The 19,580-nt window shown below is 37.4% G+C and overlaps 1 protein-coding gene across 1 annotated transcript in view; it reads left to right on the top strand.

The window, feature by feature from the left end:
- Window positions 1-19,580, top strand: part of AFF3 (ALF transcription elongation factor 3) — a 434,327-nt gene that overhangs the window by 148,508 nt on the left and 266,239 nt on the right. The window contains exon 7 of the mRNA XM_077749191.1: window positions 19,073-19,120. Coding sequence (XP_077605317.1) covers window positions 19,073-19,120 — 48 coding nt within the window. The remainder of the gene's footprint in view (window positions 1-19,072; window positions 19,121-19,580) is intronic.

The raw sequence follows: 19,580 nt of genomic DNA on the forward strand, positions 1-19,580 counted from the left end.
TGAGTTAGGGAACAAAAGGCAAAAGTGATAGAAGGTTGTGAGTTATAACTAATGTTTATGTGTTTATGTGAATTTGATTGTGTAGATTTTTCTGTAATAAGTTTGTAATTTCATAGCTATTTGCCATGCTGATTTGTCTTGCCTAAATTGTTTTTATTTATTTTTTTATTCTATTTATTACTGTGGCTGCATGAGATTTAAAGGGTTGCTAAAGACAGTCAAGATTGCTAATCAGTCAAGAGATAAAATCATTAGTCAAAAGTAATAGATGAATATGAAGTAAAAATTTGGGAAAAGTTAAATAAGACCACATAACTTTCAGGGTGCCTGGGTGGCTCAATCAGTTAAGTATACAATTCTTAGTATTGGCTCAGGTCATGATCTCTTGGTCATGGGGTCAAGCCCTGCAATAGGCTCCATGCTGAGCATGGAGCCTGCTTGGGATTCTCTCTCTCTCTCTCTCTCTCTCTCTCTCTCTCTCTCTGCCCCTTCCCCACTTGCATCCTCTCTCAAAATAAATAAATAAACATTAAACAAAAACCCACATAACTTTCTTCACTGAAGCTAATTCCTGTGACCACATGTATCAGGAACTCCTTTGCTGGCTGATTTATAGACACAACCAAAGAGCAGTATAGATTTGTGGATTATTGGAAATCACTGAATACATGCCAATCTATTCCTGCTTCAGTTTTTACATTTTTTAGGGTTATATTTATAACTTTATAACTACATTTAGAGAACTTAAGAGTTTGGCAAATGTTTCTACTGTCTAACTTCCTTTGGATTCTCTCTAAACTATTCATCAAGTTGTTTAAATATGCTTTGTTACTTTAAAAAGCCTTTTATGCTTCAGATACAAGAACTTTAGCATTTAGAATATATCCACCAGACCCTGACCATTTGAGGTAATACTGTTTTTTATATATGAGTTAATATAGTTAATCCAATAATCATGTACTGGGGTCGCACTATCTCCATAAGACACTGTATGAAGCTGTTAAATTGAATGAAGTTGGTTTTTAATTCATTTGAAACCCCAGGGATTGCCATTATAAATTCATAATTCTCTATGTCTTTGTGCATTGTATAAATTTTACCAAACATTGGAATTAGTTTATGAGACAACTTGTGAGCTATAATACAATGAGTGGGTTTCAGGTTGCTTTTCCATCTCATGGATTGAAATATTTATCACAAGCTCTTTCCTTGAATTCCAGTCACAGATCTGCAGTGCTAGTCAGTCACTGGTTTAGATGCAATTGGTCTGTCCTTGGACAAATACTGGAAAGTGTACCCCAACATAAACTCTGCTTCTGTGATTGAATAAACTCATTTTTCTAGTTGTGGGTGCTTTGGGTTATGCAGTAGACATATCATCTGTTGTTGACAAGGTAAATGATGGCTTTGTAAATGCCATTTTAAAAGTTAGCCTGAAATTTTAGATCTTTGACCTATTGTGGGGCAGGCTCAGTTTTGCTGATCTTAATCTTCTTTTAACTGCTTTCTCAATAACCACACTTGTGGTGATCATTCACTCACTGTCCTCCATTTGTTCATGGTTTTCCCAACTCTGTGACTATCACTGTGTCTTGTGCTTCTGGAAGAGTTTGCCTTTACACCACTACTCTGTTCTTTGGACTTTAAGGCACTTCTCCAAGTATCTCTTCTTCATGACACAAGGGAGCTACTTCTACCCTAAACATATATTGTTCATTTCTTAACCTTGAAAAGTCAACTCAGGTGTTCCCACACAAACATCAAAACAACAAAGTGTTGCATGTTATAGCAGTTGAGGACAAAGGCTTGATCCACAAAGTTAGTTTTGGACTGTGGCCCTACCACATGCTAGTTGTATGACTTGTAAGAAGTTCCACTTCTACAAAATGTGGATAATAGCAGTATCCACTTTGTAAAATTATGATAATTGAATGATATGATGAATATAAAGCATTTAGCACCATGCCTGGAAAACTGTGATACTCAATGAAATTAGCTATCAGTACTGAGACTGTCAGTGAGATCAGGAGGGATAAATCAATAAACCTAAAACAAAATGTGTTCAACAAGTTATATATAGTTACCTCCATGTCCCTTTTTCCGGAACAGTAAACTTTTGATCTTTGTCACTGCATGATCTCCTGCTTCAGGAAGGGTGAAATGAATATTATGGTTTGAGGTATAATTCAAGAAGCTGTAAACACCAAGAAATTTAACCAAAAAAAAGTACTCAAGTAGGAAAAAAGAAACATGTTTTGGAAACCATTGGGTTGAAGTAGAAATGCAAGCAGGGTGATTTTTTTTTTTTTAACCTGCTGTAGGGCCATATGGTTGCTGAATGTGTTGATGCTGGTTTTAAGATTCTTGAGTATTTTAAACTTGACATGTTATTTTTTTAATGATTTCAAACATCATTTCTTTCAGAGCCTTTTCCCAATGTTGCCGTAATATTGAACAGATGGCTCGGCAGCATTTACATTTGCATTTTGCAATACTGCCATGTTATTTGCACAATTTCTTATCAAAAACCTGTGATTCTTTCCCTACCTTTTCAGAATGGCTGAGATGCAACTGTAAATAGGTTCTTCCCAGAATCTTGGGGAGGTAGTAGACACTGGGATCGCATATTGCTTCTTTTCAATTTTATGTTGTTATATTTTGGGGATTTATACTTACTGTTATTAGGACTCTCTCTCATCAGAACCAGCCCCTTTCTTCCAAATGACCAGAATTCCTCATTATCCCCTTTGTGATATGAATAAAAATGAAGTAATGTTAGTGCTAAGAGGAATCTTGAAGATTATACCAGCCCTTTTCTCATCTCCTGTTTACTGTTCTAGCAGTTACTTGTCACTGTCTGAAGTCATCCTGTTTATTTTACTTATTTGTCCTCTGGCTCTACCATGGAACGTGAACTCCACCAGAGCTGGGTCCCCGTCCGTTTTGTTTATCACCTTATCCCCAGCACTGGCACAGCATTGATGCCCAGTAATCATTTGTGAATGAATGAATGAGCTAATGAAGTAATTAATAAGTAATTTTCTAGATGCTGAATTTCTTTCACAAGCAAAACATGAGTTCCCTGAACATAATTGCTTTCTCTAATCTTTTTACTTTTATTTTACACAGCTATATTTTTAAGAGGGCTTTTCCAGGAGTGTTGTCTTGGTAGTCTTTACTTCTTTGTTTTTTACGGTTGTTTTTTTTTTAATAAAAAATGACTGTGCATATAAATAGGTGTCCCATAGGAGAATTGGGGGGTGGGGGCACAATGGGATTAGTACCAACATAAAGGCATCTTCTTGCTTAACAGATTGAAAAGACACAGGAAGCAAGAGAAGCTGTATTGATCGGAGCTGACTGTAGACCTTTCGTTTTAAAGGCATGGGATGATGAAAAATAAGGACACCAATATCTCTATTAAGATTCTTTGATTTTCTCTTCTTAAATGAGGACTGCTAGGGTGCCTCCTCAGCTCAGAGGGTGTTTAATGCAGCAGGCCATACTGTGTCTGACTGCTGGCTTCCTGGTTCCCATTTATCTGGGCTTGCCCTCAGTTATTGCTGCTCCCAGCCCATGACCTGCATTAAATATCTCTGTGACTTCAGGATAGGAACTAGACTAAGATTTGTTCCATCTTAGCTTTGTACATAGAACAAATAGAGGAAGATTTGAATGTGGAAGGTTACACTATGCTATATCTAGAAAAAGATCATTTACTCTAATTATTGAGAAGTGTTGGCGGGTTATTTGTCAGTAGAGTAGCAAATTCTGTCTTTCATCTCAGAGATATAGTGAAAGGTGAAGTAACACTTTTATTGGTACAACCATGTGTCTAGAAAGCATTTTAGGCTTCATATCAAGTAGGTCTTTATAGATATTAGAGTTTCTGTGAAAAGGGACAGGATCTTCATCTCCACTGAATAAAACTTTGATTTTTCTAAAGCCAGAATTACAAAAGGATTTTAAAAGTGAGGATCTTTGTACTGTGGGTTTATATTTCCCACTTCTGAGCCTAGATTTTGCCACAGGCAAGCCCATGTGAAGCCTCCAACAGTGCTCAGAGTAGGAGATAAGGTGCTATAGAGAACAAACTCCAGCCCAAATGCAAGAATGAAAAAAAATTTTTAAACTCTTTTTTCTAGTCTTCACAATACACCAAATGTTTTTCATAAAACATTTATGCAGGTAAGATTTGAGGAGGCAGGGAGAGAACATAAAAGTCAGCAGCTGGAGTTTAGTCCTTACCAATACGGTAGGATTAGTTAAGTCCAGTGGAGGTATGGTATTACATGGGCTCCCTATACTCGCCACCAAACCTTGGAAAAATCTTACCTGTTTTAACATTATTTATGATGTATTTCCTAAGACAAGGCTCTGCATTACAGGGTTAACTGTATAATAAATACTGCCTAAGGGTAGTATTTTCCTAAATAATGAGTTTAACCCTTTGTTTGCTGTACCCTGTAGCCATGTAACCTTTCTGTCTGTAAAAATGAATACTAATTATCATTATAAACAGTTCTTCTCATTATGTTCCAATGGATGGCATCTTTTATAGCTTGCTAATTATGAGCACACAGAACTGAAGTGCTTGAAGTTAAATAATGTAAACAGGGCTGTAATAGATTTTCATTTTGAATGCATTCATTTATTAATTGTTAATTAAAATTTCTCAAATCTCTACCCAATTAATCCATTTAATTTATTAGATACTGTAATAACTGTTTCTATACTTAAAGATTGTATTTATGGAATATTATTGTTATTCTCTTAAAAGGATTTCTTCATCAATACCTCATACAGACTTACAGTGCTATGCTAACCCAGAAGATATAGATATTTACCATCCAACATTAACCAAAAATTGGCTAGAAATGACCGTAAGAATTAGAGAGAAACTCACACTTTGAGGTATGAGTTAGCAACTAACTTCTGTTCAGGGAATCATTTAACTTCTGGTTGAACATGTAATCAATCAATCAATCAAGGAATCATCATTCTCTTTGGATGGTCCTAATTGTGAAAAAGAACTTTCAGGAAGCATAGACCCCTGTATGTTACCCCCATTGGTCCATACCCCCATGTTTGGAATGACCTAGCATAAATTAAACTCTTTTCCATAACAATGCCCTTTAAATATGTAAGATGTCTAGTGTGTCCCATTTAACTCTTCTCTTTCCATGACAGATTATTTCTACTTTATTCAACTATTCCACAAATGCTCAGACCCCTCATCAGTCTTGCTGTCTTTTTCTAGACTCATGGAACTTTCAATTCAGCAATGAAAGGAGACATTAAACACACATTACTAAGAGTAATGAGATTCTCATAGTGGAAGGAAATAATGCTACAAGGTACCATTTCCTATAGGTAGGAAAAGAGGTAGGGGAAAGGCTAACCTAACCCAGTGTTAAAACCTCTCTAAGTTTATAGCGTTAACATGTGCACCAGATGAGCAGATTATAAACATAATGCCCCACCCCATATCCCCAATCCTCTTACCCTGTTATAGTTTTCCCCCATAACATTGCATTTTCTAGTATACTATATAATTTATTTATTTATTATTTTACTGTCTCTTTTCATTAATATCTAAACTCCATGAGGGCAGGAAATTTTTCTGTCATATACAGTTATGAATTCCTAGCATCTAGAATCTGCTAGATACATAAAAATATTTATTCAACAGTATTTATTTCTTAGGTATGACTATTCAGTTATCTACCAATCCATCTAACTATACGAACAACCACTTCTTACATTTCCGTCTCACCCATGGGGAGCTTTTGTAAGACCTTAACAGATACCTTTAGAATCCAGATACATTATACTTAAGAACAGGGAAAATTGTAGAGATAACATCATCTGGTCTTTGTGAACTTATGTTGGCTCCTGGTAATCATTGTTTTCTTTTCTCAGTATGGAAATGCTCTCTTTACAATTCTAAAATAAAATAATTATTTATATTAATGTTCAGCTCTTATGTGGAAGGAACCCTGCTCAATGCCCTGTATAAATGTATTGGCTCATATATACTAGGTGCTATTATCATCCCTGTTTTACGATTGAAATCCAGGAAGTCTAGACAAGTTAGGTAACTTCTGGGGGAACAAGTGTAAAGTGGTTTAGAGCATTCTCTTAGTATTGCCACCTAACTGGCACTTAAATTCCCTCTTAGTTTGTTCTACTCCTTATCACTTTGAAGATCGTTCTTGATGTGGAAGCAGAAAACAGAAGTTGAATTATGTTTTTTTCTGGCATCTGTTGATGTTGTGCTGTTTCATACAACCCCATCTATATAAGCAGTTACCATCCTTTTTTAAAAAATCATTCAACTATAATTGATGAACAACATTTTATTATTTTCAGGTGTGCAACATACTGATTCAACAGCTCTATAGATTCCTGAGTGCTCACCACTGGAAGTGTGGTCACCATCTGTCACCACCTGTTCTTACTCTTTACACTACCTTATAGGTTTTTCAAGTCCCTCTCTGGTTACATGTTTATTAAATAGTCTGTATCTTTTATTCCTTTATGACTGTTATGAATTCTTAAAAAATTCCTTTTGGGGTATTCTTTTTCTGTAGCCTAAAGGAAAGTGGTTTCTAAATATCATCTATCTTCCTTCCCAGGGTTAGAGATCAAGTCCATAATCAAACATGGCACTTTATTATTGGCATTATGTTAGACAGGAGGGCTTAATTGAATGATTTTTTTCCCCTTTGCATTTCCTGTAGGCCTTTAAGCCATAGTGTTAGATAGAAAGTAACCTTGACAAAAAAAAAAAAAAAAAAAAAAAAAAAAAGAAAGAAAGAAAGTAACCTTGACAAATTTTCATTCAAACTTCCTGACTTAATTTTACTGCTCTTGTTGGTATTTGTGACAAAACAATCATTTTTATGTTCAAACATAATCTTGAGTGTGTTTTAATTAGATTTCAAGCCTTTTATTATATATATGTATATAAACTGTTAAATTTTTCTCTGTTCAAAAGAGAGATTGTTGGTATAGAAATTTGCCTTACAGATCAATTCCAGACTCTAACAATCTCCTGAGAAAAGCCAAAGAAGCCAAAGGTTATGAAATAAAAAAGTGATCTAAGCACATAGTCTTCTTCCCAATGTTTCCCAGTATCTGAAGGATCTCACACATGGTGTTAGCTAACATTGAAGTGGGAACATCTGCATTCTCTCCAAACAAAATCGTGTCATAATGATCTCAGCATATTTAGAATGTGGTATTTATTTCTTATTTAAATTTTTGTTTTTGAAAATTTTTGTTTTTCTCCCTCTGGATTACAACTCCAAGAGGTTGTGATACCAGTGAGAGTGTGAAGATACAGATAGATTATCTTCTTGTTGGGCTTTGCACAGAAGCTTCAAAATAGGCATAGAAAACAGCTCTGCCATCTTTACGGTAGGGTCACAGGAGCTGACGTGTCTCTTCCTGAATTGCCAGCAATGACCAGCAGAGGATGCTTTATCTGGTGATGTTTTACCTGGAAGTTCCGGAGTCAGTGGGCATTTCCAGGGACCCTCTGAGCCCTGCCCTGATAGCATAAGGACAGATATGTGGATTAATATCTAGGTTCAGCCCCAGGTATGCCAAGTTCCACAGGTAAACAAACTCACTCTGTCTTACATTGGAGCACACACACAGGTTTTGAAGGAACTGAGTATTTTCTGGGAGTGGAAGGGAAAAGATAAAATCCATTTTGCCACTGTGACAGGTCTCCTCCCAATAGCCTGCAAATATTTTCCAAGACGAACAGTTAAAGCCACATCAGCAGAGTCCAGAATGAAAATGCTATAAATGTGCACAAGTAAAAAAGAAGAAAAATCTTTAAGTATGGCATTGTAGATAGATTGTTTTTGAAAAATATAAAAATTTGAGTATTAAAAAATCTTCACCAGCCAGTAGACATATGTACCAATTTCTCACTCATGCTTTTCAGTGCTGCCTGCTCCCACCTCTCAGGTCAGCCTCATTTTCAGCTGGATTTCTTCACTCAGCTTTTATTTATAGCATATCTCCTTAGAGAGGATACATAGAAGCAGTTGCTGTCAAGCACAGAAGTAATGAACTTTATTCTGGAGGTCAGCTAGACCTGAGACCTTTGGGGAAAGGTGAGATGATAATGGAGAAAGATTCATGAAGAAACACTACATATTAAGAGTTACTTGTGAATCTGTCCTTTATTTCTTTTATCCAATTACATAAGTAAACTTAATAGAATGTGCCAAACAAAATATTGTTAAATACATAGTGACACTGCTGCCATTTACAATAGTCCTTTCGCTTCATGGCTGAAAGAGAATTGATCATCTCTCTTACTGACACAGGGTAGAGAAGCCAGCCCTAAGTATCTTTCATTGGCTAATTTCTTTAGCCACATCATATTACTGTCTCCATCTTGCAAGCTTTTGTGTTCAGAATTCCATGATTGGAAAAGAAAACCATGTTCCAACCATTAACGATGGTCAAATGTGTCTTTTCGTGTATATTTTCCTCCATCATTTAAGAAAAAAAAGGAGAGGTGCCTGGGTGACTCAGTTGGTTAAGCGTTGACTTCAACTTAGGTCGTGATCTCATAGTCTGTGGGTTCAAGCCCCACGCTGGGCTCTGTACTGACAGCTCAGAGACGAGCCTGCTTCAGATTCTGTGTCTCCTTTTCTCTCTCTTCCCCTTCCTCACTCGTGCTCTCTCTCTCTCAAAAATAAATAAACATTTTTTTAAAGGAAGAAAGATATCTTATAGGGATGCACTATCAGAAAGTTCTGCTACCTACAGAAAACACACAGTTTGTTTCATTATATAGATGGGGTACAGGACAAAATTCAGAAAAATGTTTAAAAGGAAATGGCACATTTCTGAAATCTCACTGAAGTCTGCCTCTCCTGTGAGGGTTAATGACGTCAGCACTGCCACTTGCTTGTGTGGTCTTCCACTCGCACAAAGTAATGACTGCACAGTTTTAGATAAAAGAACACAGAGGTCTTGAAGTGTGCTTGTCAGTGTCAGATTGTAAGTGGAAAGCATGTGTTCACTATTACTGTTATGTGGTTTCTTTACCCAGCTTTGACAGGAGAGTGGAAAACAGCTTCACTATACACTATTCAGGCACTTTATTGAGACATGACCCTGTGGAAAAGCACTCAATATCAATCACTGATCAAGATGTAAAACCACTGTCTCTGGTTCTGATCTCTTTGTGCCATCAATAGATATTTGACAAGGTCAGTGCACTGACAGACCACTTAACTTTCTGAAAACCAAATGCATGTTTAACTACAAGCTTTGATTGAGGTCACTAATTTTCATTATAAAAATAATAACATAATTGAAAGACCCTGTCCTATGTCTAAGAATCTGATAGAAAATCGATTATCAACTCTTTAATAATATTACCTGTTGATAGGAGACTAATATAGTTACTAGTATGGAGATTAAGGAAGTCACATAACTTGCTAATAGTTTTTGCAGTAATGTGTATAAGCTTAATTTTAATGAAGTAAATACATGTTGATGTTCCAAGAATTTGTCTTTAAGATAACTCTGGCGATTTATTTGGAAGAGGTGAGGCAGGTGAAGCAAAGACACCCCTTTCTAATATAGATGGCCAGCCTTATTACTTATAAAGTACAAGACTTTAATTCTTAAGAGTCTCATTTTAAAAATATATTGGCCTTTTATTTATTCATTCATTCAACAAACATCATCAAGAGCCTACTATGTTGTACAAAATACTCTGCTAGGAACTGGTCATAAACACATAAATGACAGATCCATATCCACTGTAAAATCTACTCACATAAGTAAATGATATTTATCAATTGTTTCCTCATTCTGTTCTTTTCAGTTCAGTAAAGTATTTGTTAACATAATATAATCATATTTAAAAAGCTAATATAAGGCCACCTGGGTGGCTTAGTTCGTTAAACATCCTACTCTTGATTTCGGCTTAGGTCATGATACACAGTTCGTGAGATCTGGCCTTGTGTAGGGATCTGCACTGACAGTGCAGACCCTGCTTGAGGTTCTCTCTTTCCCACTCTCTTTGTCCCTCCCCTTCCTCTCTCTCTCTCAAAAAAAAAAAAAAAAACTTTAAAAAATGAAACTAAATAAAAAGATAATGTGAAGGGGGATGGGGAGGAACTGTTTAGTGAGTACAGCATTTTACTTTGTACCGAGAGAAATGTTTTGGAATTAGAGATGATTATGTTTTACAATATTGTATACTAAATGTATATACTAAATGCCATCAAGTTGTATACTTTAATGTGGTTGATTTTTTTTTTAATAAATGTTTTTTATTTATTTGTAGGAGAGAGAGAGAGAGAGCGTGAGCAGGGGAGGGTCAGAGAGAGAGGGAGTCACAGACTGAAACACGCTCCAGGCTCTGAGCTGGCAGTCAGCACAGAGCCCGACGCGGGGCTCGAACCCACGAACCGCGAGATCATGACCCAAGCGAAAGTCGGACGCTTAACCGACTAAGCCACCCAGGCGCCCCTAATGTGGTTGATTTTATGTTATGTGACTTTCATCTCAAAGTTTTTTTAAGTTTAATGCAGTTTGTGGTTTGTTTCTCTTGATATATTTATTTGGCTTTGTATTATATATTAGACTTGAGAAGTCTAGCTTGGTCCCTTTCAGGTATTTTTTGGTAAATTTTAGTAGAATTCTGAAGGTTTTCTTATGGGTCTTAAACGTTTCTTATGAAGGTTCTTCCTCATTTATTTTACTTGATATTGTAGGTGGGAATTTTTTCCACATTTTAAAATTGTTTATTACTGCTACACAGAAGAGCTATTGAGGTCTTTAGTTTATATCCAGTACTATTTTTTGTTTGTTTGTTTGTTTGTTTGTTTGTTTTGAGAGAGAGAGAATGTGCGTGCACACACGTGGGGGGGCGGGGATCAGAGAGAGAGAGAGAGGGAGAGAGAGAACCCCAAGCAGGCTCTGTGCTGTGAGCACAGAGCTCAACTTGGGGCTGAATCTCACTGATTTGAGATCATGACCTGAGCTAAAATCAAGAGTTGGCTGTTTAACTGACTGAGCCACCCTGGCACCCCTGTATCTAACACTTTTTAACCTCCCCTTTTAATAAGATTCACGGTAAAATCTTTTGGATTTTTCTAAGTATATAATCAAACATCTATAGGTGGAGATGATCCCAGTTTTACATATTTTTATTAGTGATATAGTACTTTAAAGTGGCTCTAATGCTAAATATTAGACCATTTTGCATTCCCCAGAATCCCACTCATTATTGTCATATTTTATTGAATTATACTTACTAATAATCCTTTGAGGATTTTATATTTATCTTCATAAGGGATATTGACTATTCTCTTATGTTAGGTTTTTATACTAATTTAATAAAACCACTCATAGCTTTCCATTTCTGTCTACTCTGGAAAAGAAAATATATGGAATTAGTTTCCCTTGAAAGTTTGACATGCTTCACTTTGAAACTCTCTTACTTGAAGCCATATTTGAAGATAATTTTAAATTTCATTTAATCTGCACTCTCAGGGTTATAAGTCCAATCTCTTTTATTTCTTAAATCCTTCCCCCCAACCCAGAAAGTTGCCAGTTTCATCAAAAACTTTCACTTTTAGTATTGTATCCTTTTTTAATATCAATATCCTCTTACAATCCCTTCCATATATTTTATCCTCTTCTTATATCAAATTATATTTGGACTTTCTTTTTACTGAACAGATTTTTAAGTGACTTCCTATTATTTTTGGGGTGATTTGTTTTGTTTTAATAAATTATATTTTGACTTTGTAAACTCTACTGATTTTTCATGTTATAAATATGTGTTATTTTCCTATGTGTTATTTTCTCCGTTTTGTATTTCTCTTCATTTAAAATTTTTAATTGATTGCCTAGCACCTAAATTTTCTTTTAAAACATAGTATAAGTTTTTAGTGTGTGAGCTTTTCTCTAAGAATATTTTGGGGTATTCCATAATTTTGTTTTGCAGTATTTTATTTATAAGTGTGTGATATTTGTTTTATTCCAAGAATTCTAGAAGATTTTTAGGTCTGTATGGTGCTTAATTTATAGCTCCATGGTTTTGATAACTTGTGGTTCAGGAGTCTGGGCTATAAAACAACTACTTTTTTGGAATTTTTTTTGCACCCTATTGTAGCTCAATATATGACTACTGCAGCAACTGCCACTTTGGTAGCTGTCGCATATGTGCTTGAAAACTGGGATTCCCATCTAAGATCATAACATCTAACAATTCAGACTTATTCATTTTAGTTAGTTTCTCAAATTCTCTCTCCCCCTATATAGTTTCTTTTGGAAGAGGGTGCAGCATCCTTTGTCTATTAGGAACGATAAGGGTCGATTAAACACTTCCAACCATAATAATTCTATTCTCTGCATTTTTGCTAGCATACCTCACTTCGATGCTGTATTACTTGCCTGGACTATATTTTTCCTCATTCTGTTAATGTTTTTTATTTTGGGGGAGGTTTTTTGTTTTTTATTTTTTTGCTATGAACCATCTTTTAGTTGATATTAATATTGCCACCTTCTGTCCTCATTTTGTTTGCACTTTTATATATGCCTTTGTACATCTTTATTGTTTCTCTCTCCTCTTTTTTTTTTTTTTTTGCTTATATTTCCTCTCAGTGCATAAATGTCTCGGTGATGGTGTAACAGTAGAATCAGAGAGGAAGGGATGGATGTGAGCAGCAGAGCAAAGGAGCAGATTCAGGAGATAAGAGGGGCCTGAAGAGGGATGAAGCAGGTTTTTAGTGTGGGTGGGAGCAGAGTGTAGCCTTCAAAAGGGGAGGAGTTAGGTTGGGTGTAAGACAGGCTGAATCCAAGAGAGAACTGGCTGGCTGCCTCCTTGTCTGCAGGTGACACTGGCCTCAGGTGAAGCTGGGTGTACAGCCGGTGGATGAACTTCACATAGAATTACGATGATCCCTGAATTTGAGCTTACATCCTTGCCACTGCTCTGGTGGCATTGATGCCACACACCTAATTTCTCTGTAACTCAGTTTTTCTGTAAATCAAGAATAGTAAGACTTATTTAAAAATACTTCCATAGAAGTGTTGAAGAGTGTGCATGTGAGAAAAAATTTCTAAACACTTGAGGGCCTTTCGAGTGCTTGAAGACAAGCAAAGGCATCGTGACTTTAAAGCAGCTTAATTTTAAAATGAATGTTCTCTCTTAAATGTGTCCGATGAAGAGTTAAACTATTTTTGAAAATAGGACGTGCACAGCTTCATCTATGCAGTGAAATGCCATTTCCCACTGATTTGATCGAGCCTTTTCTCCTTAAGCCTTGCTTGCTTCTTCCAGGGCTCTGTGCTTGGCATGGTAATTAGGGACTTCTGCTCTCACTGATAGGATGCTCCTGGCTATTTCTCCAGCTCTACTTTCCCACAGCTTAGCTCCTTACATTTCCCTGGCAGAGTGTGTGGTGTGTATTTTTAAGTGGTAGGATTTGGGAAAAGCAGTTCTGTGAAAAAGGAACATGATAGACAAGGCTGTAGAGCAGCAGAATCAGCTAGGGTTGCTAGCTTTTAATTGAAGTTTAGTTGGAGGTTCAATGAGGTGAGACTGTTATGACAGATTTCAAAACATAATGATAGGAAATGGGGTGGGTTCATCAAAGTCGCAGTAAATACGGAGCAACGGCTCAGCAACTCAGCATGAAACAACAGCTACAAACCCTTAAAAAAAATAGAGAGAGAGTAATTAAAATGTGCATTGTGCAGTCCTCCTTTTCAGTGGGTACCTTTCCAGGGAAAGCAATAACTTTATTGTGAAAAATATAAACACAAATTTAGAGATGTAAATTACATGCATGTTTTAATCTGGTTCATAAACAATGAAAGTTTTTAAAACATAAATATAATCAAAGTACACAATCAGCTGAAACCAGATTTGAGAAAGACGTCAAGAAGGTGAAAGGCCCTCCAGTCTCCCCCAAACCTTCACCCCCTACCAATCCCAATCCTACCTTCCTACCTTCTTTTGTGTAATTGGAAAAGAAGAGGTGGAATTCTGTCCTCCAATTTCAGGGGACACAAATGCTTATCTCCAATCTGTTAATGCCATAGAAGGGATTGTGGTTTTAACCCTTACTGTCCACTTTCTTTCCTGTCTCTTCCTCCTTTGGTCTATGCATATGATGTTAGAAGTTAGTAAGACACAGGGTGACTAAGTATTGGATAATGTGCAACATGGGAATTTACCCAAATACTCTATAGATTCTTTAATTTCTGTATTTCAAGCATAACAGTGACCTCAAATTATACCAGTTTTAAAGGTTGATCTTACAGAGACAGGATGACATAGTAGAAAATGCACTGAACTGGTATTGAAGAAATGGGTGTGGATTCCAGCTTGACTGCCCCTTCCTGCCAGAATGATTTTGGGCAAAGTCTTTCACTTCTCTGGGCCACAGTTTCTCCATCTGTTAAAATCACTGAGTTGGCCTCAAATGAGCTCTAAGGTTCCTCCCAATTCAAACTTTCTACGGTACTGTGCCTCACAGACCCACTCTAACCAAGATGGGGTCCTAGAGATTCAGATTCAACATGGTACCCTTCTTAGGTCCCTAGGTGTCTCCAGGTGTAAGAAATGTTCCAGAGGAGGACCAAAATTTTCCTCTGGCAAGGACTCTCCATACTGTAATTTAAGCCCAGGGCTTCCTGACACTGCTACTTGAAGTCATTTGTCCTGGCTTCAGTCCTGATAGTTTCTCAGCTTTAATAAGGGTCTCTCCCAGTAGGGAATGACCTGATGTCTGTCCAGACCATCAAAATTCATGGTTGGAGCAGTCAGTGAGATGATCCAGTGTAATAATCTTACATACACCATCTACAAGCATCTATACTATATGTCTCTCTCCGTGAATTCCCTTTTTAGAATAGGATAGTGGAAATTTATGGGATTACAGGGAGAAATATCCATTAAGTACAACCTGTCATTTATATAAATCACTTCAAATGAAATTAAAGTGTGGTATTCAGAGGAACTGTAGCTTTAATGAATCAACCCAAAGTTTATTTTGAAGAATCTTTTTAGTATTTTGTGTATCTGGGTGAGTCTACCAGGTGAACATGACATCAAGTTTTTCTTGATTAAGCGTTTTAAGGTGGAAAATAAAAAGTATATGGGTAGAACAGAAGACTTTTGATCTTGGGATTGTCGGTTTGAGCCCCATGCTGGGTGTAGAGATTACTTAAATAAATAAAAGTTTAAATAAAAAGAAAAAAGAAAAAAAAAAAGAAAGTACATGGGAACTTAGCATTTACTCTGCCAGTATGTTATGGAGTCGGAAAGAATTGGGACTTAAAAGTGGGGTAAGAAAAACGGTTGTAAATTTGAAGACAGGTTTTCCAATTGAGACCACTTACACCCACTACTGAACTCCAAAGGAGCTTATTCTAAACATCGTTGAGCCCTGGCTGGACTGAGACTTTACCGTGCAGCCTCTGTGGACTGCCTCAGGCTGCCCTGGAAAGGAAGTAGGTTTGGGGCAGGTTCTAAGAAGAGCAATTTGATCCAGTTTGATTGGAGTGTTAGAATGGTGAGGTTTCCAGAGCAGTCCTAGGATAAGGCACTGGGGATGAGAGGAGGAAGTTATTAGATGTGTGTCACCAAACTGAAACTTTTGGGAAAACAGGAGGGATGGGTGTAGGAAAGGATAATGAAATATTATTAAATGCATTTGGGTCTCCTAATCCTGTCATACTATTTAAGACTATTTTTCTTGATTTAGACATGTATGTTGTGTTCATGCACTGTGAGCAACAGTGGCTGTGCCTTATGCATTTTGTTATTAATCCTTTAGTGATGAACCAGCATGAAGTAATTTATACAAAGAGAATGTTCCTATTTTAACTAAAACTTAACAAATAATCCATAAGGAAATAAATATCACCTAAAAGTTCTCAAATAATTGGATTAAAGACCTAAATATGAAAACTAAAATTGTAAAACTCTTAAAAGAGAACATGAGTACATCTTTCAGAACCTTGGATTTAGCAATGATTTCTTAGATATGACACCAAAAGCAAAGGAACAAAGGAAAAATAGATAAAATGGGCTTCATCAAAACTAAAAATTATGTACATCCTTGAACTAACTAGAGAGTGAATATATACCTACCCCATGGAATGCAAGAAAATATGTGCAAATCATATATCTGATAAGGGTCAAGAATCCAGAATATATAAATAACTCTTACAATAAACAATAGATTAAAAAAACAAAACAAACAACAAACAGTTAAAAAGTAGGCAAAGGACATTTTCCCCAAAGGAGATATGCAAATGACCAACATGCACAGGTAAAGATGCTCAACACCAATAGTGATTAGGAAAATGCGTATCAAACCTGTAATGAGATATCATTTTATACCCAGTAGGATGGGTACTATCAAAAACAAAACAGTGCAAAACAAAAATAAAGGATGTGGAGAAATTAGAACCTTCATATATTGCTGGTGGGAATATAAAATAGTACAGCTAGTGTGGAAAACAGTTTGGCAGTTCCTCAACAAGCTAAGCATAGAATTGCCATATGACCCACTAATTCAACTCCTAATTATATACCCCCCAAAATGGAAAGCAGACATTCAAACAGAAATTTGTACATGGATGTTTGTAGAAGTGATACCACAATAATCAAAGTGGAAATATCAAAATGCCCATCAGTTAATGAATAGATAAGCAAAATGTGGTATATCCATACAGTGGAATATTATTCAGCCATAAAAAAGAATGGAGTATGATACATGCTATAATATGGAGGAACCAGGGTGCTTGGGTGGCTCAGTAGGATGTGCATCTGACTCTGGATTTTGGCTCAAGTCATGATCTCATGGTTCGTGGGACTGAGCCCCACAGCGGGCTTCACCCTGACAGCATGGAACCTCCTTGTGATTTTCTCTCCTTCTCTCTCTGCCCCTCCTAACCCAAATAAATAAATAAATAAATAAATAAAAATAAAAATGGAGGAACCTTGAAAGCATTATCCTAAGTGAAACCAGCCAGACATAAAAGACTATGTATTTTATTATTCCATTTACATGAAATATAAAAATAGAAAGATCCATCAAGACAGAAAGTAGTGGTTATCAGAGGCTGGGGAGAGAGAAGAATGGGGAATTCCTGTTCAAGGGGCATGGGGACTCCATTCAGGGTTATGAGAAACTTCTAGAACTAGATAGTGGTGGCGTTGTAACTGTATTTAATGCCAATAAATTAGACACTTTAAAATGGTTAAAATGGAAAATTTTATGTTTTGCATATTTTACCACACACACACACACACACACACACACACACACACACACAAGAAGTTTCTAAACTTATATAACCTTGTAAAAACCCTGGTAATGAAGTACTTTGACAAATAAGCTCAGGTTTGCTAACAGATTAGATATATTTCAAACACAGCTTTGGGATTGGGGAAAGCTTCTGGAAGTGAACAGGTACCTGACTGAGGGTCAGGAGTCCTATGTTCTGGTCCAGGCACTGCTGTTATGTGGCAAGGGGCAAGTCTCTTAAACTTTTGGGCCTCCATTAAGGGACTTGGACAAATTCAATCTTGGGTGGAACCTTTTCAAGCTTCACATATCTTCATTCACTCTGCCCCCTTACCCAGCACGAAGGGTGGAATATTTCAAACAGAATTCTCTTCCACCAGGTAGAGGGGATGGGGTGGCTCACACAGGGATGGGGAGGATGCAAAGGTGTGCTCTTTGGCAGAGCCTTTGCAAAATTCCAAAGTCCTGCAGCCAGTTATGGTACTCCTCACATTTCTAAGACTACACGAAGTAGGTTTATTCATTTCTTCATACGGTGTCCACTAGCTAAAGTTTACCACACATACTCAGGACTGTGTGAAGCACAGCTGAAAGACACAGAGCCCCTGAATTTGTGAAGTGTATGTTCTGTAGGAAAGAGATATTATAAAGGAGCTAGTTATTGAGTGTGGTGAGTGCTCTGAAGAAGTAAATGTGGCTGAAGATGAGTACTGCAGGCTTAGCTACGGCTGCTCTGAGGAAATCCTGATTGACCTGTGATCTGCTGGCTGACTTGGAATTAACCAGGAAACCCAGGAAAGGGCACATTTGCTTCCCTGGTGGAGAGAGAATTGTGAAGAGGACAGGAAAGCAGGCTTGGAGAAGACTGTGAAGACAGCCTTGTTCTAGAATGTCAGACTGAGCTGTGGCCAGCCTCATTGAATTAAAAGGCCAGGGGAAGTAGCTCCCTCAGACCACAGTGGGCACTTCTACCAGCAGATGCTGCTTTCATGTCCCCACCATACCACTTCCTGAGCTCTGAGCTATGGAACCATCAGTAACCACACATCATCTCTGGATCTTAAAATGCTCCCCAGTGTCGACTCTGACCTGAAGCCACCATTCCTCAGAGTCCTTAACATCTCCCCAGCACAGGGCAGCGTGGGTCACAGAACAAGTGGCTGTGGAGTATGACACCCAGCATGCTGTGCGAATGTTGAGAGGATGTTTCTCCTTTTGGTCTTTCAGTTTTCTGCTCATCAAACCAGTAAATCTGGGCTTTGAGGATGGTGGAACTACCAGACTTTTACGTAAAAAGTGGGGATGGACTTTTACTTAAGCCTTAGCAAGCCACTATACTCGGCAAAGCCATTACACATATTTGGTGGGTGAACTGGTTCCACTTTTGCAGTGGAGGCCACATTTCCACACATGGATAGAGCCCAAGGTGAAGAGCTCACACCTGCCCATTGGCTGCTATCCCCCTAAGAGCCTGCCCTGCCAAGTATGGCCGTGACTGAGCCAAGCAGGGCTCCAAGCTGAAACTCAGGTGTATGCAGCGCTCCTGGCTGGCTGTCCGCTGTGCCTCAGAGGGGAGGGGAGCAGTCATAGCCTGTGATTCGCACTGTCCATTAAGGAAAGGAGTTCATCAGTAAGCCCTACTTCAGGCATCCCCAGTCCAAGATCAAGTTTAGAAGCTTATGTGTCATCTTTTCTTTGTAACCATAAATCTGTGCTCTCAGACCTAATTCATTTTTTTTTTCCTTTGCTTTCAGGAGAGCAGATCTGGAGACACAAACAGCTGTGTTGAAGAAATAATTCGGGTAAGGACTTTTTTTTTTTTTTTTTTACAAATTTTACCAATTGGTTGGACTAGATTCCAAATAGAAGGCAGCGTGTGGCTACGTTGTCCAGGGAGGCTATTGTTTGCTTCTTGTTTGACATTTACCTTTTTTGAAGGCAATCCTATAAGTTGCCCAAATGCTGCTTTACAAAAGCAGTTCTTCTTTTCAAAATCTTGGAGCTACACATCAACCCAGTGCCTTTGTACAGGCTGAGGTGACACTATATTAAAGTAATCAGCTGGGAGACAGAAGAACAGAGTTGAGATGAAAAATACGGTTGTGCTTACATTTGGATGCCCCCATTTGTCACCCGACTATTTAAAAGCATACTTTAATAGCCTATACTTCCCAGTCAGGCAAGGGTTGCCTTGTTAGTTTTCTCCTAAACTTAATTAGAATCAGAAGCACTCTGACAAAGAGGTAATACTCAGTGCCTGAA

Source organism: Crocuta crocuta, unplaced genomic scaffold, assembly GCF_008692635.1.
Source record: "Crocuta crocuta isolate KB4526 unplaced genomic scaffold, BGI_CrCroc_1.0 scaffold118, whole genome shotgun sequence".
Lineage (NCBI taxonomy): Eukaryota > Metazoa > Chordata > Mammalia > Carnivora > Hyaenidae > Crocuta > Crocuta crocuta.